The sequence below is a fragment of the Zingiber officinale genome, chromosome 4B, assembly GCF_018446385.1.
Source record: "Zingiber officinale cultivar Zhangliang chromosome 4B, Zo_v1.1, whole genome shotgun sequence".
In the NCBI taxonomy this organism is placed as follows: domain Eukaryota; kingdom Viridiplantae; phylum Streptophyta; class Magnoliopsida; order Zingiberales; family Zingiberaceae; genus Zingiber; species Zingiber officinale.
The window spans coordinates 121,779,449-121,804,182 of NC_055993.1; the positions used below are offsets into that span (position 1 = coordinate 121,779,449).

Here is a 24,734-nt window from a genome sequence, read left to right on the forward strand (position 1 = left end):
AATTGTGTCCTTTGAAAAAAAATAAAATTACGATGCACTTTTTAATAAAAAAATTTATCGGACATGTTGCAATTATACTAAATTTAAGGGGCAAATTGACATACCATTAATATTCGGGGCTAAATTTAAGTTTTCCACTGCAGCAGTGGAAAGCCTCTTCTCCGCCATCCCATTTCGTTACCCTTCCACCGCCTCCGCCGGAACTCGGAGTGGTGCCGCTGCTCGCGATTCCGATCGGCGAAGAAATCTATGGAGGGAGTTGCGAAACGCTCCGGCGTGAAATCTCCAGCCATGTCCGTGGAGCAATTCGTCTCCCTCACGTCCCCTCTGATCGACTTGGAAAAGGTCCTCTCCTTTAGATAATGAACTTGTTATTCTATATCCATGATGTCCCGCTGTTACCCTAAGTTCTATATGTTTCGGGTGTTGCTACAAATTTTACGGTTGTTAAATTTGTTCCATTTATACTACATTTCTCTGCTAAGATTTTGATGGCGAATCGTTCAGACCGTTTGTATCATGATTTTTAGGAGGCTGAAATAGCGGCATCTATTGGTTCTTCTTCATCGAAAGGCTTGGATGTTGCTCAAAAGAGAGGCTATGCTCTTCTTAATCTTAAGTGCACAGATGCTCAAGTCCGCATTTTTTTCCTTTTGTTACATAAAAATACAGTTCTGTTCTTATCGTAATGCATTCTTACTTTTGTATGCACTTTTCCAGACAGGTTTGATGGGAAAAGCACTTCTGGAGTTCCAATCAAATAAGGGGGACCTTCTTCCTGCACACAAGGTTTTGTTATTGTTATCATTATAAGTTATAATCATACAAGTAAATGAAGAAGATGTTTCTTTTTTGTTGTTTGAGGTTTTTGTAAAGTTTTCTATTTTGAAAATTTCACAATGATAAAAAAGTCTTAGCTTAATATGGGGATCTCAATGCTTTCGGGTTCAGGGTTACTCTCAATCTTCTTCTTTTTTTTTGTACAAAGATGTAAAATCTGGTGGTATAACATAATTTTCCCTCCGGAACCGACACTGGATTTATCAACTTCTGTTAAAATGGTTGAGCAAACTCAATCGGTTTAACTTAATTTTGCTCTAAGTGTTCTCAAGTTTGTTTCTTAATTGAGATTTTGGGTACAGTTCTCGAATCACGATGTGGTTATTCTCAAACCAAATAAGGCTGATTCTGGTTCTCCTTTACTTGGACAAGGTGTAGTGTATCGCCTCAAGGTATTTGTAGTACGAATACATAATTCTTGAAGGATTCCCTTCTCATATTTTGCCTTTGAGAACTGATTTTATCTCTTGTGATGTTTGGAAACAAGGACTCTTCGATCATTGTTGCTTTCGATGACATTCCCGAAGATGGATTAAATGGCTCTCTGCGTCTTGAGAAGGTTGCAAATGAGGTATGTGATTGACAACATATCATATTGTCAAGGGCTTATGCAGCTTCTGTAAGCTCATGGTTTGTTAAATAGTTCTGTTCTCTTTTCTCAACTAGATCCCGGCTAACACCTGACAAGGTTTCAGTAAATTCTGTAATGCTCAGAAAAATCAGCCAGCTCTTTCAGCTAAGAGTTTGTGATACCCTAACCATCTTTAAATGTTATATGAACTTGCAACCAAAACCATAAGCACATCATTAATTGAATTAAAATCAATACCAGTTGGTCAATGTTGTATGGTCTATATGATTATATAAATTTATCTTGTAGCCATTTATTTTTTCCTTTTGTAACCATATTTTTTATCCTTATTCTTTGAATTGATTATTGCCAATTTGGAGCAATTAGGTGTACCCCAATAAATGATAAGCTGAGAGAAAATAGGTTAAGAAGTGGATATGTTGAAGAAGATCAACAGAGTGTATAGTTAAACTAGGTGAATATATTAAGACTTTTACAGGTGTCATGAGGGAGACGAATGAGGAATCTAATTTACATAAATTCATGTAGCCCACTAAAATCATTGGGACTTACATCACTGGTTGTTTTTTTTATACTTTTTTCCTTGTTTTCCTCTCTCTAAATTACATCATGAATGTTTGAGATGGATCATTCAGTGTCTATTTCTTTCACTGGTGCAGCTGCCTTTGTTTTATGGTTGCATTTTAAATTGCTCTTCTTTAGCAATTTTTGCAAGGGTATCGATTATCTTATTAGACTTCCAAAAGACTACATAGTTATTTTATTGTTGATTTATCTGAACTTGAGTGGATTCTGTAATATTGTAGGTGACATATAGAAGTATGAAGGATGCATTGATTAAACTCAGCAAGGGCACACAAAAAGGGCCAGCTGCTGACCTGATTCCTGTATTATTTGGGGAAAAACCACCTGTTGTTTCTAAGAAAGTCAGTCAATTCAGTCCATTTAACAAGAATCTTGATCATTCACAGGTAGTTGCTTTTCTTATCGATGTTTGTTATTTTTTCATGTTTTGATTCTACTTTTTTTTCTTTGTTTTACTAGAAGGTTAAGGAAATATATCGGGGTATTTAGTAGATTGTTTCATATATGTCTAACGATTATAGAACGATCTCATATAGCCCCCTTGGTTTTAAGATCCTGTTGTTCTAATACATGGTCAGGTTTATATGATAAACTGAAAGTTTGAAACGGAGTATTGTACATTATATGAATGGAAAAAGTCAAAACGAAGGATGCTTGATGCTTGTGCATACTACACCAACAAAGCTCATTCATATTATAAAAAGAATATAAGAAAAAGATCTATATTACGCAAATAATCTCTCCATAAATATCTTGTTAGCCATTCCCAATCAAAACAAAGGATTCTTAATTATCTAGGTATGTTTGATCTTTGTCATAAAAATTTTGGGGCATGGATACTAGTTGGGCTAGCATATACTTGCACCAGTATCTATATGTGACACAAGCATCACCTTTTTTCTAGGATGGAACGAATCAACCAAGCATCTCTTTGAAACTACCTTGCTTATGTCAGCTTTCATACTTAAGATTGGACTTAATATGATACAGGAGATTAGATATTTGGATCCAGCAGTTCTTACACTTCATTTTGAGATCTAAATTGTTGTTTCTACCTAAAGAAGAATCACTTGTTCTCTATGAAGAGCAATAATCAAAAAGTGAAGATCTATGCCTATTAGTGAATGGTTTCCATTTTGCTTTGGTATTACATACCATTTTATTGTGATGACCTTAGATCATCCCATACTGGTTAATCTATTCCAAATCCCTCAGTGGACTAACAGTCCTAAGGGATCTTATGGGACAACTGTCCTATGCTATTATTTTACCAATATGTTTTTCTGTGTGCTTCTTTTGATAAATAATTTTCTCAACTGATTAATCTAATCTATTTTATCATAGAGGGATGCTGTCTTGAAGTCTCTTTCATGTAGGGATGTATTTTTGCTTCATGGTCCTCCAGGAACGGGGAAGACAACAACTGTGATTGAAATTATATTGCAAGGAGTCAAACAGGGAGCTAAGGTTCTTGCATGTGCTGCTTCCAATATAGCTGTTGATAACATGGTTGAACGTCTGTTTCCATTCAGGTGCATTTAGATTGTAGACTTTCTCGCCGTTTACTTAACCTACAATTACTTAACAGCCTAAAAATCCATCTTTCAGTTTGAATATTTACATGCGTGTCACTCTTTTACAAGTTTCTTATTATTATTCTAGTTGTTTGTTTTGCTAATGCCAACCCCTTATGGTCATTTTGAACTCATCATGTCTTTCTCTCAGCAGCTATCACCTTGTTACTACTACTGGTCAATCTGGAAAACTGATCTTGGTCTTGAACAATTGTTTATTCTTCCAAAAGTGAATCCTAAGTCAAAATTAATTTAGGGCGTATATAATGCTGCCTGAACATCATTCAATTTTATTATTTGTTAGATACTAGGTCGTGCAGATTTGTAATATTGATAATATGGTAATCTTGCTGTTGCACAGATTGATCATGATACCACAACAAATTGAGCTACGACATACCAGTTTAGTCCCACATGGTTAGTAGATTAATGAGGAGGTTGATACGGCTTAGACAAGGGAACTATGATTAACTTGTGCTTAAGCATTTTGAGTTTGTAGTTGAGTCTAGCAAGTAGATTTGCTAACAGTGGCATATTCTTGCATAGTGTTAGCTGGAGGGACAAGATTCACCTTTGTTGAATAAAGGATTTAGGATATATAAAGCATTCACTTCTGGGAATCATTTATCCATTTAGTTTAACTGTTCCTTTAGTTTTCTTTTAGTAATGCTAAAGTTACATTTGCTATGTTGACTCTTAATTCTTAATGTATGCACTTTAGTGCTAGAAATCTGTTTTGACTATTCAAAATTTTGATTTAGCATAGTTAAAGCTTTTTATCAATTAGCATATTTCCATCTACATTTACAATCCATGTTCATAAGTTTTAGATACTATATTATGCTAGTTGCTAAGGCCAAATGCATTCCTTGATCTTTTAATTTTGACTTGATGTTGTCATAGCACAATGTCATCTACAAATCATATATGCACCTTAATAGATATATGTTTTTCTTGTACAATGTAATAATGATTTAAAGTTTATGTTGGTGAACCCTCATTCTTGAGAAAGGTGATCTGTATCAAACAAAATGCAAAATCTTATTTTATTTCTTACTTACAAACACATCATTCTAGAAATTTATGTACTATCTTTGCCTTTTGTTTTCATGGCTTATAGTTAGTTTAATATTAACCATGCTTTTCTAGGGTAAAGTTAGTGAGGTTGGGACATCCTGCACGTTTGTTACCTCAAGTGTTGGACAGTGCACTTGATGCTCAGGTATTGAACCTTATCCTGTCTCTGTACAGTGTTTTTTCCTACTACCACGAAAAGCTATTTGGCAATTTTTTAATGAATTTGTTGACAATTGATAAAAATATGTATTGTCATATTAAATTGGCAGTTAATGTTCAGTTGAGTTCTTTAAATGGAAGGCGCGTTAATCTACAGAGTTAAAAATACACTGTTAATAGTGCTTATGTATTGCAAACTTTGAAAGCAAGATAGAAGCTTTGAATCAAAGTTACTTATTAATGTATGATGAATCTCCACCTCAAACCTCTACCAACTGGTCTTTCTACTTCTGTAATTTTCTTACCAGTCTCATCTGTGTTATTACCACCCTGTCACTTCTCTCTTCTCTATTTTCCTCCCTTTGACACATCCTATGAGACAATTATCTAGGTCGATTACATAGCCGAGTAATTCATCAATCATATGCATCTCCAAGTAATCTCCCTTCTAAAGAACCAACTCCAATGTCAAAGAAAGTCAAAGAAATAATCATGGTGGAAGTATATAATGAAAAAGAACCAACTCCAATTCTGTGGTTTGGTTGAGTCGAGAAGAAAGTTGTAGAGTTGCACTCTTGGGGAATTGGTTGGCAAGTGGCACTAAGCTGGTTTATAAACTAAGTCATTTCTGCAACTGCTTTCTAATCCATTGGAAACCTGAACCATATTCTCAAAATTTTGAGAGGATTTTGGGAAGTGTTATTGATTAGAACATTGATTGAGCTAGGAGTGTGCTTTTGTGCTAACATTGTAAAGGACACCAGATGTTTTGATTTTGAACTATTCTGTTTATTTTTTTATATGAGAAGTTCCATTCAAGAATGGTTTCAACTTTCAATTTTGTTAATATGAATACAATGCTATTCCATTTCAGTCAATAAGCAATTTGTTTAAACATCTGAAACATTTGATATGTTACGGTTGCAGAGAATCTGTACTAAGTGATAAATATTTAGAATCATTGCTATGAAACCTGAACGATATGATAGCTTCAAAATATGGTCTATGATCTAATTCTTCAACTACTACAGGAAACAAAATTCCATGCATGAGATTTTATGTCAAATCTCTTTGGGGTTTTTGGTTACTATGGTGTTGTACAACCACCATAGTAGTTTCTGAATTCTTCTTCTCTGGGGTTTTGGCCTATTGTAGACTTAGGTTTATATTTGCTTTCTGATAGACTTCTAGCTCTATGGAGTTATTAGAGCATGAAAAGTTTGGTTTTGTGTTGATATCTTGGAGTTGCTTCAGCCACTCCCTGTGTTTAAATGATTTTAACGTTTGCTTTCTCCCATATTCTTTTTTACTGTATTTCAACAGTGAAATTTTGTTGTGGTCAACTGTCCTGAATTGTAACATGTATACGATACAAGGTCATGCTATTGTTCAGTTTTACTAATTAATACTAATTGTTTAAAAAACTCTTTAAAGGGCTTTAACTTTACGAGTCTCTTCATTTGTGTTCAAAATAAAACTACTTCTCATTATATAACTTCTAATTCCTAATTTAATTGCTCCTTATGACTAGGTTTTGCAAGGTGATAATAGTGCACTGGCAAAGGATATTCGTAAGGAAATGAAGGTATGCAAACCTTTGACAACTCTCTGCTCCATGATTTTGATGATCAGTTGTGGGATTATAAGTTATGTACCTTGTGTTATTGTTAAAGTATAAAACTATAAACTTTGTGTTGTATCAATTAAAAAATATGGATCAGTTATTATTCAGTTATAGTTTTGTTTTTTTTTGAGGTAATCCATGGCGTTTATTGCATGTTGTCCATTTTATATGCTTTTTAACCTTTTCAGGTCTTGAGTGGGAAGCTGTTAAAAGCAAAAGATAGGAACACCAAAAGGGACATTAAGAAAGAGCTGAGAACACTTGCCAAAGAAGAGAGGAAGAGACAGCAGTTGGCAGTCTCAGATGTTATAAAAAATGCAGATGTAGTTTTGACAACTTTGACTGGTTCATTTTCTCGCAAACTGGAGAGTATTACATTTGACTTGGTTATAATTGATGAAGCCGCTCAGGCACTTGAAGTAGCGTGTTGGATACCATTGCTAAAGGTATTTACTAATCTCAGGTTTTGGAGAAAGTGGAATGTGGGTAATCATCACAAATGGCATCAACAAGAACTTTTACTCAATATAATATCATGAATGTGACCATTATATAGCTAGTCAACCACAGAATTAATCCCGAAGTTTGTGAGCACTGGTAACTGAACTACCAAAGCATGAACCGCAACTTTGACTGGTTCATTTTCTCGCAAACTGGAGAGTATTACATTTGACTTGGTTATAATTGACGAAGCCGCTCAGGCACTCGAAGTAGCGTGTTGGGTTAAAGGTATTTACTAATCTCAGGTTTTGGAGAAAGTGGAATGTGGGTAATCATCACAAATGGCATCAACAAGAACTTTTACTCAATATAATATCATGAATATGACCATTATATAGCTAGTCAACCACAGAATTAATCCCGAAATTTGTGAGCACTGGTAATTGAACTACCAAAGCATGAACCTTTGCCTAATTCGTTCTCATGTTTCAGAACTCTGAAGTTAATCTATAATATACAAATTTATTTTTCTGCTAAAAATTTATGAAGCATTCAAAAGTAGTTCTTTTGGTATCACGTACTTGTTGGTGCTGAAAACTTCGAGAGTAAGTTATCTTCTTTTTTTTATGAGAAAAACAAGAATTTGGCTAAGAAAAATTGTGAATGGTTCTTAGAACATCATGACTGTGGAAAGTTTGTGGACTGGGAAACCTAGTTGGGAAGTAAGATGATATCAATAATGGCTAGAAGACTGGTATACTCTGGGATTGCCACAACCCAACCAAAATGCGGGGAAAGGAAGAACCAAAGAAGAGTAAAATAGAAACAATAAAAGGAAAATTCATGTCCTTGTGATTTAATTAAATTTCTGAGAGGTGAAATGTAGGGATTAAGAGGTTTGGAATGTTTGGATATCCTTTTTTTGCAAAATGGCTTTGTATTCTAGAATCTGGGAAAGAATTCTATTTTTGGATACTTGGATGGATTACACTTTAGAGAAGACTATAACTGCCACGATGATCTTAGTTTTAACTTGTCTTTGCAGGGGCCGAGGTGTGTGCTTGCAGGGGACCATCTCCAGCTTCCTCCGACAATCCAGAGTGTGGAAGCTGAAAAGAAGGGTTTAGGTAAAACACTCTTTGAACGTTTAGCAGGCTTGTATGGAGATGAAGTCATGTCCATGCTCACTGTACAATACCGAATGCATGAGCTTATTATGAGTTGGTCATCCAAAGAATTCTACAATAGTAAGGTATTCACTCCTTGTGATTTTTTTGTTGTATAGAATAACTAGTGATCTTCGAACTTGTTGCATCAGGTAGAAGCCCATTCTAGTGTAGCTGGTCATCTGCTGTATGATCTCGAGGGTGTAAAGAGATCATCAGCAGCATCACCGACCCTTCTTCTCATAGATACAACAGGGCAAGTGTTATTGTGCACAATATAATTTTTATATTTTCGCAACTGCTAACTGGTGATAACTGACATACTCTCAAGTTAAGTTTTGGAAAAAACATGTTTTCCCTTGTCGGGATCTGCTTTTAAAATCACATTATTTTTATCTGATTGATCTGCACATTTGAGGTCTATCAGCTCATCTGATCTTCATATTGAATTTGTGATGTTCTTTCATATAGGTGTGACATGGACGAGAAGAAAGACGAAGAAGAGAGTACTATGAACGAGGGAGAGGCTGCGGTAACTATAGCCCATGCAAAGCAGCTTATTGAATCTGGAGTTCAAGCATCTGATATTGGAATAATTACTCCATATGCTGCACAGGTTTCACTCTTTTCATCAGCATGAATCGATCATATCTTTTCAATGATTTGTCGTTTGAATTTATTGTTAACACCGTGTTATGGAAGTGATTCCTTGGCATCTCTCATTCTTGATGTTTCGATTATCTTGATCTTGCGTGCAAGTTCTAAAGTATAGTTTCATGCTCAAGTTTTGGCTCACTTTAATGCTTGTTGAGATTGATTCATAAACTTTTAATCCAATAATTCTCTTCTACTTAGCTCATTTATATTCAAATATAAACCAGTAACAACTACAAAGTCAATCAATTAAAATTTTAAATTAACAAATTATTGAAATGAATTTCAACAACTTGCAGATATAGTGTCACTAATGGTTGACATCCGAAAATATTTTGGCCGTGTTGATACTTGAAAACGCGCTTGTATATTTTCCTACTTGTTCATATCCTATGCTTTGGGCATGATGATACTTGTTTTATTTTGCTCCTTCCTAGCGTGATTGCCTTGATCTTGACACTTGCAGCAATTCGAGTTAACAATGTGTGTCGATTAAATGCTTATATACAGGTGACTTATCTTAAGATGCTGAGGAGCAAAGAAAACATATTAAAGGATGTAGAAATTTCAACCGTTGACGGGTTTCAAGGCCGAGAAAAGGAGGCCATTGTCATATCTATGGTCCGGTCAAATTCAAAAAAAGAGGTAAGCTTTCAGAAGCCAAATATAGCCATATAACTTTTCGGTCCTCAAGGCTCATTCCATTTCCATCACTTGTCGAAAATTATCGTGTCGAGCTGTTGCACTACCATTAATGCCCCCTCTTTTCTGTTTTCCATCGTTCATAGGTTGGGTTTCTGAGCGACCACAGGCGAATGAACGTGGCTGTGACTCGCGCTAGAAGGCAATGTTGTCTGGTATGTGATACAGAGACTGTTAGTCACAACACATTCTTGAAGCGCCTGATCGAGTACTTTGAAGAACACGGCGAGTATCTAAGTGCATCCGAATACGACATGAATTGAAGGTTTCGGTTCGATGCTCTGTATTCAGATTCGACTTCAACTACTTCTTCCACTATATTCTTTAATTGTGGTGGCAAAGCCAAAAGAAAATCTATGATCTCAAGCCACACTCTCTGACCTAGCACTGCTTGAATTTACATTCTCTTAGAGACATTCATGAAATTCATAGTTGTATTTATCTTCATAAGCTTTGTCTTGCAATTTCAAAAATTTCTTTTGTCGCCACATTTTATCTTTGAAATTTCAAAATTGTTTCAAGTATTTCATGTCGTATTTCACTAAGCGAGGTGACTCGCTTGATAGCTCAACAATTTACAAAGATAAATGGGAAGAAGAGTCGAGAGGAAGATGGTATAAGAATGAATATGATGGAGAAAAGCTCAACTAACATGTATTTATTTTTTAAAATGCTAAAAACATAATTTAATTTATTTTTAAATAAAAAAACTCAAATATTTAGTGTGAGACACATGTTATTCTCTGGTCGTTATTCGTTGCGTCTTACCTGCAGCGACGTGATTGGCTGGGTCCAAAAGATATTTGAATTTGCCGTGTTATTATATTTATCCCATTGTCACTGACTGCTCCTGTGCTCCATCGATCGGTCGATGGAAGCTGCTCCAATCCTCCTTCCTCTCCCTCGCTCTCGCCCTCTTCTTCCTCAAGCGGGGCCGATCTCGCTCGCCCTCGCTAGAACAAGCGGCAGCAGTCGCCTTCACGGTCGCACCTGCGGCCGCCGCCTAACTGCGGGGATCGATGCCGTCCTCGTCGACGGAGCCGCCTCCGCCGATCTGGCCCCTGTTCAGATCACCTGGCAGATCGCCGTCGGCGCACTAGGTATTGCCCATTCCTCTCTCCGTATCTGTATTCATATTCCCCCTGCGTTAGCTAAACGTATGATTTGTTTTTCCCACTCTCAGCTGGAATCACGCCCTTTGTGGTCGCGGGGATTGAGTTCAGCAAGAGGATAGTGAGTTTGATACTTCCTATCTATGCTTATTTTACATGTCAAACTTATTTGATGAGCGTGACGTCTGATAACCTACAAATTTTAACATTATTCGATCACAAATCAATTAGAACACATTCGAAACAGGAATTAGCATGATGATTGATGTTGGTTTTGTTGGCCCGTAATTGGAAGTGGAATATCATGAGAATCTCCAAACCTGAAGGTCACATTCCTTTGTAGGGTTAGTCTGATTGTGTTGTGTCGCGCGGTCCATTCTGATATTGCTAGCTTTACTCTGATGCGCAAGTTAAAGAAGGGGTCCGAGCCTGTGTGTTTGATCGAGTTGACAGAGAAGTTATATGTTTAAAGCATACTAATTTCTCAGTAAATTACATTTAAAGCTTTGGCAATACAGATTGATTTACCAACAAGAATAGAAGTCTTATAGCCATTTTGGATATGACTATATAAGTATTTTTAGCATATGATTAGGTTGGCAATTTGTGAAGAATCTAATAGATAAGGAATAAGTTTTTCTTGTTCATGTATTGCAATAAAGAAAGAATAACTATTCTCTTGTTTGTTGGGAGGAATAGTATAAAGAGTATAAAAGAAATAATTTGCGTAGCAAAAAAAATTTATTTAACTCTACTTGCATATCCCAATTTGTCTATCTATAGAGGCAGAGGAGATCCTTTGGACCACTTTTGTGGTCCAAAGGATCCTCCCTTTACATGTATTGGTGGGGATAGATGATCCCCACCTATTTTATAAGTGGAGGCCATCCATCCCACCAATGAATGCATTGGTGGGGATAATGGTCCAGAGGATCCCGCCTCCTATAGAGGTGCTAGTCACATAAACTCTTTAAGGTTGAGCTATGAACTACCAAATGACTAGTCTTGTTTTGGGGCAGTATAATAACAAAAATTTGTAATATGGTGCTAGGAATCTTATGCCAATAAGATGAACTTAAGCATTTTTATTTAGAATACTTATACTTCAATTTTTGTTGCTTTATGTAGAGAAAATACTTATAGTGTGCTGGTAGCATGGGCGATTGTATTTTACTTATCAACCTGCTCATGCCTCTCGATACACACGGTATTCAAGGTTGCTAGCTCGTGAGGATTCCCCGAGCAAACATTACTCCTTCCTCAAGGCTTCCATGAGCTAGTGTTCTATGGAGGCTTTCAGAAGGATCCACGAGGCTTCCCTGAGCTGGAGGCCATCGGTGAGGTCTTCTATGAGCTAGCTCAGTTCTACTAAAGTGGCTCCATTTGCTTGCAATCTGCTAATGTTAGTTCACCATATCCATAGAGGTTTAATACATGTCTTCCTCCCTTGCTTCCTCTTCTTCCCCTTTCAATTCCACCTATTGATCAGTGTCGACTTGCACCACCACTGGTACATCTCTTTCCAGCCATGAATTAAAACTCCAACATAAAATGAGTCTTCAAACCTTGCTAACAATATCATGCATGTATATATTCCCTCTATGTTATTACTTTATATCAAAACTCATAGTTAGCTGATTTACATTGCCAAGAGAATTCTTTAATCCAATTCCTATGCTTTTCAGATAGCACAAAGAAAATGTGGAGTTTGTGGAGGCTCTGGCCTTATTCTTCTTAAAGATAAATCCTATGCTCGCTGCCCCGGCTGTGGTATATCCAATTTGCTCCAGCTTTAGCAACATAGATTCTTACTCTGTTGATCATCATAATTTCATGCAATTAATTTTATGCCTAAAACGTGTTTAATCAGGTGGATTTCTCCCATGGCAGTCGTGGAAAAGATTCTTCACAGGATAGAAAAGTGATCAAAGTGATATATGACCTTCCTCATGCAATCTGAATTTCTTGTGATCTAAAAGCAAAGAAAATACACCTTTTCTGTATATCAAGAATACTAGTCAAAAAATGAGTTAAATGTTGGTGTAAACTTTCCAAATTTGGTGGCAAATTTGCAGCATATGCATTTGTATATTATCTCCATGTTTCTTGCAATTGATTGCTCTTAGGAGTATCGACAATGGTGAAAGGGAACAATGTTTCCAACTCCAGCTACAGGATCAGATGTGTAACATTGTAACAGTTGCATTTCAGAGATATTCACATTTCTCACAATCAGTTTGAATCCTCAATCAGAATACAGGTATGGGATTTATATGCGTATCAGTTTGCATTTTCGGTTTACCCTGATATGCTTTTGTTATCTTCCTCGTCAAAGTTTAGGTTGTAGACCTTGTCAACTGTTGAATCTCATTGCTTGTAAACTGGGTTTGGTTGGCGAACTGATTCATCTGCTGGTTTTGATACTCAACCTGTTCTTATTCGATCAAGTAGCAGAGAAGTAGTGAATGTTTTAGAATGTTGCTAAAGTTAGGGCATCTCGTTAATGGTATGTTTGGACTACTTCAAAATCAGTTCGACTGATCTTATGTTACGTGATCCAGTAAAGCAAACCAAAAGATAACATTAAATGTAGTTTCCGAACATTTGCAAATCTGAGATGTTTTTGTTATCTTCGCTTTCAAAGTCTAGGCTCAAGATCTTGCCAACTCTTAACTCTCATTGCTTGTAAATTGGATTTGGTTGGCGATCCAATTCAACAATTGGCTTTACGACTCAACCTGTTCTTATTCGATCGAGTAGGAAGGATGTAGATAAAAGTTTTATAATTTTGCTAATCTTTCATACCTCAACCTGTTCTTATTCGATCGAGTAGGAAGGATGTGCCTCCTCCGTATTAGTCCGGGGACGGATTGACGGGGGCATTAGGGGCGAGCGTATTCGTCTTTTGTCATCAAAGAGTAAGAATGATGTAGATAAAAATTTTATAATTTTGTTAATCTTTCATACCTCATAATAGAATGTTCAAGCAAGTTAAACTCGCTCAATTCACTTTGCTTATTTATGTACAAATTGCATACAAAATTAATTATAAATCAATTCCCTATGTGTAAGTAAATAGGCATGACATTAAAAAAAACAACGGCAAATAATAACAATAATTTATATTAATTAATTTAATTATTTAAAGGACGTGTTTTCGTTGGTCATGTTTTTTTTTTATGACAAGAGCACGTGAGGTCGGTTTACATCTTGCCTTGTTTAAACGTGACGTTGGTCAAAACGATCTCTCCCCTTCCGTGAAAATATTCTCTCTCATAAAACTACCATTCTTCTACCTCCCAATGTATCCCCACGACCTTCCGTGTGGGGCACCAATCGCGTCATATATAACCCCCTGGCGGGTACCCCATAACCCATTTCTATTTACTGCGTGATCTGGAATCTTCTTCCCTCGGGAAGGTCATAGGAATCTCTCTGCCTCTCAGGTGATTTCTCCAGATCGCCTCCTCTCCCCACGTCTCCGATCCGATCGCAGAGGGACTGATTCGGCTTGCTGCCCAGGTAACAGAAGAATCCCATTGATTTTTCCTACGTTGGTTAATCCTTGGTTCTATCATTTCGATTTGATCGATTGTATCGTTGTCTGTGGTCTGGATCTGGGAATTCCTTCATGTTGTTTGTGAAGATTTAATTGTTGTCGTCGTCTTCTAGGATGAAGTTGTGAAGGCGAGGACATGCCTCATTCTGTCCCTGACCCGTCGGATTTATTCGTGATTTTGAACGAATTAACACTTTTTTTTTTGTACTTTGTTTCCAGCTTAGGGATGTTTTGAAGATGCTCTTTTGCTCGAAGTTTTGATGAGTTAGGTTAGCCCAATGGCAATTGAAGTTTTATTTTCTTTTTTTTTTTGGTGTTGGAAATTAATGGTAAAAATTTGTTTAGTCGTTTTGATGATAGTTTACGTCTCATCGAAATTAAAGTTGGAATTTTTTTCCTTCCATTTCTGGCTTTTCTGCTGGTATTCTAATTTGGTTTCGATTTGCGTATTTCTCTATCATTTCCTGTACGCTTAGATCTTTAATCTCGCTCAGGCAATGGAGATTGATGAAATACTTTGTGATGTTCGAGCTTTCAATCTCCCGACGAAGAATGCAATATATCTTTGGGGTTACAACCATAGTGGGCAGACTGCTAGGGAGGGTAAAGAAAGCACCTGAGGATTCCAAAGAGTCTTCCTTCCAAGCTCTTTGATCGTGCTGGAGGAGAGAACCTCAGATGGTTGGATATTGCTTGTGGCAGAGAACACACTGCAGCAGTGGCCTCGGATGGATCTCTATTCACATGGGGTTGGTTTCTTTTATCCCCAGACTTTCGTTTATGATATCTCATTGTTTTTGTAATTGAATTACATTTTTGCAACACTTTGGTTTTGGATACGAATAACTTAAAATGCGAAATGCACCAAATTTTAATTTGCGTGATGATGGTCAATATACCAAACAGTGGGCATGTGTTACAGTTGCACATCTTATCCTGAATGTTTTATTTAATTTTTCCCTAATCAATCAAGTATCAGAGAAATAAGTTTATACAAATTCAGTATACCTTAATCATAACATTCATAAGAATGACTATCATGGCAAACTATGTGGCCTGAATGATACAACTTGTCTTGTATTGTCAAGATGGGTGTTTGTCAAAGTTATTATGAATGTAGGAGAGAAGGGGGAAAAAAAAAAGTGGAACGACTAAGAGGGAGAAGAGAGAATGGAAACGGGCAAAGGACTATACTCATTGCTCCAGTAAAATCACACATCCCAAGTCTTGTTTAGTTATTGCCATTTCTTCTTGCTTGTTTCAGCTCTTGGAATGGCATAATGTCTTTGCACACTAACTTTTGACTTGCTTCTTACTTGTTTGATAACTGCTCCTCACTGTTGTGCATTCTTCTGAAGGAATCCAATCTCACTCAAGTTAGAAAGGAATTGAGTTTAATAACGTTAAGTTAAACACCTAAAAATAAACTACAAGGAGTTGGCAAATCCTCCTGATGGAAATGTCATGGATTAAGTATTACTCATAATAGAAGAGTGATTAAAAAAACATAAACCAGATATGCTACACAAGAATGATGTGGTTGTAAATTTGGTTTATACAGTCCATAATGATGTTGGTGTTGGTCCTTGTATTATGATTAATATCCTATGAGTTTGTGTTGTTGCTAGGTGATCAATAATCTTCCTCACAAATTGTCATATTTGTGCTTACTTATATGGATATATAACTACAGTGACTACTGCTGAACATTGAACTGGCAAATTTGTGACATGAGTATCACCTTGTTTTCCTTGGATTTGATTTTTTTTTTCCTTGAGATATTCATGGAAGAAATGAGGACTAACTTCAAGGTGGTGTTTGCATGTTGTGATAATTTAACTTCAAATAAGAGTTTTTCTTCAGATGAAATTACTAGCCTGTTTTTTTGCTTCAAAAAGGTGCTAATGATTTTGGCCAGTTGGGAGATGGAACTGAGGAGAGAAGCAAGCATCCCAAGAAGGTTAAGTCATTGAAGACAGAATATGTGAAATCTGTGTCCTGTGGAGCACATTGCACAGCTGCTATTGCAGAACCTCGAGAGAATGATGGTACAATATCCACAAGCAGGCTTTGGATCTGGGGACAAAATCAAGTAATATGTCTATAGATTATCTGCTCTTTTGTGATGCCCATTTTCATCTTTAACAACTTTTTTTTGGTGCTTTCCTCAGGGGTCAAACCTTCCTCGTTTATTTTGGGGAGCCTTTCCTCCAAACACGGTACTTAAATACCTTTGATTTTCATATGGATGATGATGCAAAAATTTATTAATATACTGTGTTACTTATCATCTTAGGAAAAGGTTAATGTTCCTCTCTCTGGATATGCAAGATCATTTTATGTATATCCATCTTTCTAACCTTGTGGAGCTTCATGGAAGCGGACACATCAGTTTGACATGGAAATATGAACAATTATAAATGTAATACTTGTAATACTGATGGTGTTAACTCCCTCAAATAAATAGTGATGAAGCAGAGAGTATGAAGTTGGAGGTCTTGCTTTTGTACTCAGTGTAGGGAGTTGTATCTATACGCTTAATATGAAGCTCCTGGGGTGAACAAAAAAGAAGTCCGGTAAGAGCTTTTTCGAGATGCTGGATTGCCCTTTACATAACCCATACAAATTTCTGACCACATTCAAAATCCTTTGTTTTTGACATACCAATCAAATACAATGTCTGTGAGTATTAATTTCTGTAAGTGCTATGTTGAGTGGTAAGTACTGTTTTGATGTTTCTAGTCTGCATCAGTGCATTCTGGAAATATTTAAAAATCCGCCGAGTAGTAATGTCATTTGAAGTTAGATTCTTTTTATGGTTCCAATGGATCATGTTCAGAATTTTGGTTCTGTAAATTGATTTAAGAAATTATTCTCTCTGCTATGATGGTTTGTAGATCATGAATTTCAGTATTTCTAGTTTATATGTACTTAACTTCTTTCATCTGTCATCTGTACTTGATTGCATGCAGCATTTAAATCAAAATTAGAGATTAAGGATGGATGCTATGGAAGCTTGTAGTTGATGCATGTTTGAAATACAAATGTGTGTATTTGCTGTCTGGTTTCCTTTTTTGGTTTTTTATATGAATAAGTTTTACTCTTTATATATTTTTGAATGTATTTTCTTCCATAGGTCATATGCCAAGTTTCCTGTGGAGCAGTTCATGTGGTCGCTCTCTCTGAGAATGGCTTACTTCAATCATGGGGTAATTATTCAACACTTACAAAGCTTTTTAAACTTTGTTATATTCGAATGGTCAAGTTGTTTCTCTGCCTCGCTAAAGATTGTGTTGTGGCTGATGATGTGAAATTTGTAACAAATATCTTATACGAAGCACAGATGGCGTATCCATGTCTAAAAACAGAAAAAGAACAACTAAATAAGAGAGAGAGCGTGAGAGCGAGAGTGAGGAAGAGTATAAAACTTGAGTTGTGTCAGAGAAAACCAATGCATGTCTTTTGGAATCTCTGGCCAGGTATTAACTCAATGCATGTTACTCTTCTGATAAACCAGGCTACAATGACTATGGCCAGCTTGGCAGGGGTGTTACCTCTGAAGGATTACAGGGAGCTTGGGTATTGATGGCCTATGCCAAGTTCCCAGATGAACCACCCGAGCTTGTGAAAATCGGGCAAGTCGCATGCGGGGAGTACCACACAGCAGCAATATCAGAAGATGGTGACGTGTAAGTGTATCTGACAGGGCCTTGGCTATCAGAGATATACTGTGCAATTTGACTAATTTTAGTAATTTCTCACATGAGACAACTAGAATCTTGGACATTAAAATGCTTACTGCATACAAGAATACCTAGTTGGAAGAGGGAGCCTTTTTAACTTATTGGAAGATGAGAGGAATCTTAGGAATACCTCAAAGCCACTGCCTCTTCCATATCTTATTTTTTTAAGATCATTTCTGTATCCTTGATCTTAATCGTTCTGTTGTTTTCCATGCTTAAAATAACTTTTGATTTTTCATGTCATAATTATAATAAGCGATATAAAGATCTAAACGTTGGTGTATACCCATACTAATGTATCATTTTTTTAATATTGGCTCACTTCTTTTTTTCTAGCTACATATTTTGCTGGTGGTATGTATAATATTTTGTGGTGCATAAATGAATATTTATCATGCAAAATATTGCATCTTTAATTTCTCTCTCTCTTAATTTGTGCTTTTATAGTGATTCCATTTTTATCAGGTCTTCCTAAGAATAAAACATCATCTTTAAATCTACTACTGCTAGGAACATTCCCCTGATTTTATTTTTTCTCAAGTAACTTACTAATCTTTAAGGGTTCAAGCTTTAGAAAGGGTATCATGTTAGACTATGAGAGCAATACGAAAAATAATAAAAACAAGTGATCCTACAGCTACAAATGTTAAAAATGGTTGAACCTGTCGACATGGTATCTATTTTACTTTATAATAAGATCCCAATTATACGCATGATAATCTTTGACGAATTCAATAATATATTCTGGTGGTGCTCTATCCTTTGCAGGAATATTGAGGGGAAAAAAATATAGAAGCAAAATATTTAGTAGTTGGGATTTCAGACTAACACAAACTTGTTAATGTTTGAGGTTGTTCTTATGAGAAATATTGTTTTGACAATTATTTTGCCTTCAGCCCTGTTTTTCAGTACATTTGAATGCTTGATTAGAACACTTTCTTCCATATGTTGTTGTGGAATTTATACTTCTGATGCTACATAATTTGAGCAGAAGCTGTGTTCCGTATGCAGAATTTATTAAAATAGGTACTTAGTATGATACTTTTGACCTGTGCTAACAGCAGATTTTTCTATATGTTGCGCCCGGCTTTGGTTTACATTTTAGTCATCTTAAATCTTTGTTTGAGGATATATATGGGATATCCCAGCTGAATGATTCTGATCCCAAGGCCAATTGCAAAACCATTGAGATCCTTACTAATCGTTCCAGTTGGCTCAATGCTCATTCAAGGCACTTAACCTTGTATGATTCATGATCCAGTCGACTTGAGCTAATGTTGAATCCCTCCAAAACTGATAACAAGCTTTAGCTACCATCCTGCTTTGTGCATGGGTCGTTTCTGAACTGAATATTTCTGTTGTGGCAGTAGCATAATCATAACTCAGTGATTAGTCACTCTGAGATAATCTTTCTCTCGATCTTTCAGATTGTTTTTTTTTTTTGTAAATACTTGTATTATTTTCTTACTTTTACATAGTGCATTCTCTTTATTTGAAGACCTCACGGGTCATCCGAGTTGGTATGTGACGGGTGTTGCCACAATGAGGTCGCAGGGTCGATTCTCGGGGCAGTTGGGGAATAAATCATCTATCCCCGTATTACACCTGTCCGTCATATGCTCGCTTGGATGCTATGATTTACCTCCCTCGTGATGGTCTTGGGTCGGATACGACGAGAGCGCTGGGGGCGAGCGTTTCGCCTTTTGCCATAATATTCTCTTTATTTGAAAATATAGACTTTAAATTGATCAAAAGAGGTTAATTGTAGACGGGTGTCCTACAACTGATGGTGGTTGTTCAGGTACACTTGGGGTCTTGGAAGCATGGGCCAGCTTGGCCATTGCTCACTGCAGAGTGGTGACAAAGAACTGCTTCCAAGGCGAGTAGTCGCTCTCGATGGTCTGTCAGTAAAGGATGTTGCGTGCGGCGGAGTTCATACTTGTGCTCTAACCACCAAGGGAGCTCTGTACACCTGGGGAGGCGGTCAGGCAGGGCAGCTTGGACTGGGTCCTCAGAATGCTCACTTTTCATGTGTTCCTGATGCATCCAATATGATGCTTCGCAATCTTCCCGTCCTCGTTCTCCTCGACAGTGTGCAGCTTGTTACCTGTGGTCATTCGCACACACTGGTGTCCATGAGAGATGGAAGAATATATGGATGGGGCTATAACAGTTACGGTCAGGCAACGAATCACAAGTCTTCATACACCTGGTTTCCTTCTCCGGTCGACTGGTGGGTTAGTTCATGGAAGTTATGATCCTTTTCCTCTTTCTTGTATTGATCTAACTGCTGCTGCTCTCCAATCTCAATCTATGTCTGAAGGTGTGTTGGGGAAGTCAAAAGGCTGGCAGCTGGTGGTGGGCGTTCTGCCGTTTTAACTGCTGCTCATACCCTGAAAGAGCTGTGCGAGTTCAGGCTCGCCGAAAGCGTGAACCTATCGAATTGCTTTATGATTGCTGATGCTGCATCTCGAACAGGTGCTGATTCGTTAGCGCATCTGTGTGAAAGATACAGGTAGAGTTCAACTCCATACTTTTCTTTCAACTATTATCTTCCAAAAAATTTCACCTTGCAAACCTTTTCCACTTCACCCCCTAGAATTCAGTAAATTTTACCTCCTAAATTGAGTTGAATAAATTATAGGGAAAGCTCACTCCCCCCTGTAATTTTACATTATTTTTTTCTTAATGCACCTAGGCTTTCAAAATGGAAAAAATGCTCATTTTGCTTAGGGACGGATCAAGAATTAGAATGGGAGGATGCTTGACAACAAATTATTAAGGAGGTGGGTTGCGCTTTGGTGTGCAAGGAGTGGGCATTAGTCGACTAATTAAAAAAACTTATATAGGTAATATAAAAAAATTGGCGGGTTGGGTTAGAGTCCAAGACACCCCTGTTTAAGATCCGTCTTTTATCTGTCTAGGGACGGATTCACGAATTCAGGAATTAGAATTGGAAGAGGCTTGACAAAAAATTATTAAGGAGTTGGGTTGGGTTTTTGTGAAAGGGGTGAGTTTTAGCGGGCTAAGTAAAAAACTTATATAGGTAATAAAAAATTGGGCTGGTTTAGAATCCAGGACAACCCTAATTAAGATCCGTCTCTGATTTGCCATGGTTCATCTAACTATAAGTTGGTCGAGTGAAGTCATGATTCTAAAACTCGCCCACAGAAATTTGGTTCATTAAGTGTTGCAAAGAATTAAAGTTTATGTGGCTGGCTCATGAATAGATTGCTGGTTTGGTGTTTTGTTTTTCTGTAGGGAACATTTGCTTGAGCAGGGCAATTTGGAGAATGAAGAGGAAGAATGCAACACGTAATGTAACACTCATTCTTTCTGCTGCTAATTAATTAATATTTTTAGTAATGTAAAACATAAAACCATTTTTCCCTTTAAAAATGGACCATTTTGTATTATGCATCCTTAAACTCTCTGAAAAAGGGAAGGGAAAAAAAACAATGGCCAACTAATACATTAGGAGTGAATTTAATCATGACTGATTAGATTGTGTTGCTCGTATCAATCTAAAATTATATAGAATAATATAAAATATGATAGTTTTACATGGTTCTCTCTTGACTCTTGAGTTAAGATGTTAATGTTGTCAGCCTTGAATATATATATATGTATAGTTTTGTTCTTTGTTTCGTGAGTGTTTTTTTGGTGCTCGATGGTTCTTGGGTTGTTTAGCAAATTTCACCTTTTTCACAAATAAAATTATCAGTATTTTTAGAGTTTAAAGGAAAAAGGAAAGCAAAATAAGGAGAGGGGAGAGAAAGGAAAAAGTGAGAGAGAATGGGTGACTTTAGTTCTTAAAAAAACAAAAAATTGAAATCTTTCACCCTACTGCCGTCCCATATTATTAGGAGTAAGTAAATCAAATACTCATTAGGTTTCTATGTGGAAAGGTATTTTATGATTTTTGTCAATTCTATTGCTCTTGACTTTGTAACGTTGCAAGAAAATTTGTATCGTTCGATTTTGATTGGATAAAATATATTTAAAAAAGTGATTTACAAATGATTTTTAATCTTATTTTATAGTGGGTAGATAAAAGAAAAGATATGCAATAGATTGTTTCTCGTGCATATAAATCAGTTTATCTCCTAAAATTATGATGTTTGTTTCATTTCATATCCATTTAACTTTGTGTTTAATTAAATTAGCAAATTTAAGTCGGATTCTCATCTATTTAAGTGTTAATGTATTATGTTTGTGTAAAGTTTAGACGGTAAAACAAGTTGCTGAAGCACATCTAGTTCAAACCGTGTTCGGAAAAATATGAATAAACAACCCATTGTCATTCCTTTCCACTGGATTTAGTATTTTTTTCCTTTTTAATTTTAAATTATTCTTGTCAAATCGTATAAGCTTCTTCAAATTGTATATTAAAAGTGAAATGAAATGGATTTTAATCAGGTATGACAAAATGATGTTTTAAAAACGAAAATTATGAAAGACTGATAATCATGATTTTATTGCATTATTTTGATTCATATATGCATGATTTAATGTTGATTTCATAGATTTAAATCATGATTACATCACATTTTATGCATTGTATCGATTTTGGACTTAATTATAAATTATCTTATTTTTTTATTATTTGATGCTAATATTTGATTCTTATTTTGTAAGCATCAAATGATCTTAGAGTTGGATCTATTCGAACCGAAATTGTGCTCGAATCGGAGTTCAAACGAGAAGATCAAGCTACGGAGCATTATGGGCCGTTCATCAAAGATTGGACAGATCTGAACCATCCAGTGAAGATCTGGTCGATCCGACCTAAGGGAGAGTAGATCCAGACCCTAGATCAAGATCAGCACCTTTGGATCGGATTTTGGGTGGCTTTTCACCATTGATCAAGCTCCAAATCGCTCACAGCCGTCCGTTCAGATCTGGATCAGATTCAAAAGAGAAGCTACAGTAGCATTCTGCTTCGTCGACTCCTCCACGCAGTCCTGCATCGTGCGAACGCCACCGGTGGATTCCGACCCCTTTCCTTTTCCGATCATTCTCTCAAGCTTCAACCTCGGTGGAGAGCTTCTCAGCAACTTCATCCCGATCATCTGGAGCCATTGGCGAGTGTTCTCTCCGGCGGAATTCTTATCTCGGCAAGCCTCTGTTTTCGCCAGATTTGGAGGTGTTCCTCCAAAACTGAGCTCCGATTCCATTTAGCGACGTTAGGCAGTGGTCCTCCGGCGTTACTGAGCTTCTTCATATGACCATCCATAGACCACAACCTCCATCCAGATTCCGAGACCAGATTTTTAGATTTCGGGCCATTTATGGGGTTTAGGGTTGTTCAAGCTCATCGGAGGTGGTCCGCCGACGTAGTTGAGCATACCTTGAACTGAGACGCAGCTGAGATGCTCCATTGAGGTCTAGAGTTGGGTGTTCTCGACTTTGACACTCTTGTGTGACGGCAAGAGTGTGTAGTTTGTATGGATTGGTTGTGAGTTGGATCGGTTAAGGTTTATTTCCTTTTATTTCTATTTTTACAGCTTGACACATATTACTTTTATATTTTGTTATGTTTTTAGCAAGTAATTTAGCATTTCATTTCATAGTTGAAGCTTAATTTGTGTTTATTTGATACTTGGTTAATTGTTTAATGTTTAAGTTTTAAGTTAGGGTTTATTTGATGCTTTAGATCAGATTTATTTTATGTCTTGTTCTTTTATTCTATGCTTAAGATTAGATTTAATTGTGTCTCATAATTTCATATTTAGTTTAAGTGCGTTGATAGTTTAATTATGACGTAGGGTGACAATGAGTTTTGATTTGATTATTAACATCTAGTTATGTTTCACTATTGTTTTAGATTAATTTCTTATTCACTGTGCTTTACTTTTGTTAGATTTAGATTCAAGCTTAAACCTCCATTTTCATGTTAAAAATCTCAAAAATAGAAATAAAATACGATCCTAAGATTATATTCTACCATTAGTTCCTCGAGGATCGATCCTGAGCTTGTTATTACAACATGATTGTATAGTAAAGGGGTTCAGTAAAAAATATATTATTAATATAGGTATGACAGACTTGACATCAAAGACCAACAGTATTCTCACTCTCACTCTCTAGATGTAAATTTTTTTTATTTAACATTTTAATATACACTAATTATCTAATTATCTTTTTTTTTAATTAACAAGTTTAAAATGAGATAATTTTTTTAAAATTTAATATCATTTAATTAGAATCTAATATATTTTCTATTAATTGGTAGTTTTAATCGATTAACAATCGATTGACACTCAATATATTTGTTGTGAAAGACCAGAAGTCCTTGTTATTTTTTATAGGTATAAAAAAAAGTCTAAAATGAAGTATAATTTCTTATAAATTTAGTATTATTTAATTAGAATCGTGTATAATTTTTATCTAATTGAGCACGATTTTTTTCTATTTGACTAATCGATTGGGAGGCATATCAATCGATTCGGCTTAATTCAATCAATTGACCTAGTTATATCAAATAATTGGATCAATCGATTTGATCTAATTCAATCGATTTGTCAGACGAAAAAAGAGTCGTACTCAATTGGATAAAAAATATATTGAATTTTAATTTAAATATGTTAAATTTAAGAGGAATTATATCTCATTTTAATTTTTTTTATCTAAAAATAAGTGAGAGAAATTAGATAAATCAGTATATATTAAAAAGTTGAAAGAGAATTGAAATAAAAAAAAATATAGAGAGTGAGAATAAATTATGTCCGACAAAGAGCTTTGGATGAATTTGGATTTCTTAGTAGGAAATTTAGGACAATTGGTCCGAAGATTAATTAAAAGAACGTCGTCTAGTAACGTTTTTGGTTGGAGAGACTATGACTAAATTTAATTAGCTTGCAGTAGCTTTAATTAATATCTAAATAATTTTGATAATATTAAAAA

At 36.0% G+C, this 24,734-nt stretch overlaps 2 protein-coding genes and 1 pseudogene across 2 annotated transcripts; all 3 read left to right on the plus strand.

The window, feature by feature from the left end:
- The first annotated feature begins 142 nt into the window (after positions 1 to 142).
- Positions 143 to 9,938, plus strand: LOC121976322 (DNA-binding protein SMUBP-2-like). The gene is made up of 15 exons (XM_042528443.1): positions 143 to 345; positions 531 to 635; positions 721 to 789; positions 1,143 to 1,232; positions 1,328 to 1,411; positions 2,239 to 2,403; positions 3,362 to 3,549; positions 4,741 to 4,813; positions 6,359 to 6,412; positions 6,640 to 6,897; positions 7,938 to 8,144; positions 8,211 to 8,314; positions 8,530 to 8,674; positions 9,223 to 9,357; positions 9,501 to 9,938. Exons 1-15 carry the CDS (start codon positions 250 to 252, stop codon positions 9,675 to 9,677), a joined length of 1,950 nt encoding a protein of 649 aa, XP_042384377.1. The 5' UTR covers positions 143 to 249; the 3' UTR covers positions 9,678 to 9,938.
- Positions 9,939 to 10,256: 318 nt separating this feature from the next.
- LOC121976324 lies at positions 10,257 to 12,620 on the plus strand. Its single transcript, XM_042528444.1, has 4 exons — positions 10,257 to 10,514; positions 10,598 to 10,647; positions 12,212 to 12,296; positions 12,397 to 12,620. The coding sequence occupies exons 1-4, from the start codon at positions 10,286 to 10,288 to the stop codon at positions 12,441 to 12,443; spliced, it is 411 nt and encodes a 136-aa protein (XP_042384378.1). The 5' UTR covers positions 10,257 to 10,285; the 3' UTR covers positions 12,444 to 12,620.
- A 1,959-nt stretch (positions 12,621 to 14,579) lies between these two features.
- LOC121976323 lies at positions 14,580 to 21,341 on the plus strand (annotated as a pseudogene).
- The last annotated feature ends 3,393 nt before the right edge of the window (positions 21,342 to 24,734 follow it).

What these genes read in the sequence shown, in the direction of transcription:
- LOC121976322 (XM_042528443.1), top strand. Translation starts at nt 250, where the DNA reads ATGGAGGGAGTTGCGAAACGCTCCGGCGTGAAATCTCCAGCCATGTCC. An exon ending in CTCTGATCGACTTGGAAAAG is followed by an intron (nt 346 to 530) that starts GTCCTCTCCTTT and finishes CATGATTTTTAG; the next exon opens with GAGGCTGAAATAGCGGCATC. An exon ending in TTGAGAAGGTTGCAAATGAG is followed by an intron (nt 1,412 to 2,238) that starts GTATGTGATTGA and finishes GTAATATTGTAG; the next exon opens with GTGACATATAGAAGTATGAA.
- LOC121976324 (XM_042528444.1), top strand. Translation starts at nt 10,286, where the DNA reads ATGGAAGCTGCTCCAATCCTCCTTCCTCTCCCTCGCTCTCGCCCTCTT. An exon ending in GATCGCCGTCGGCGCACTAG is followed by an intron (nt 10,515 to 10,597) that starts GTATTGCCCATT and finishes TCCCACTCTCAG; the next exon opens with CTGGAATCACGCCCTTTGTG. An exon ending in TTGAGTTCAGCAAGAGGATA is followed by an intron (nt 10,648 to 12,211) that starts GTGAGTTTGATA and finishes TATGCTTTTCAG; the next exon opens with ATAGCACAAAGAAAATGTGG.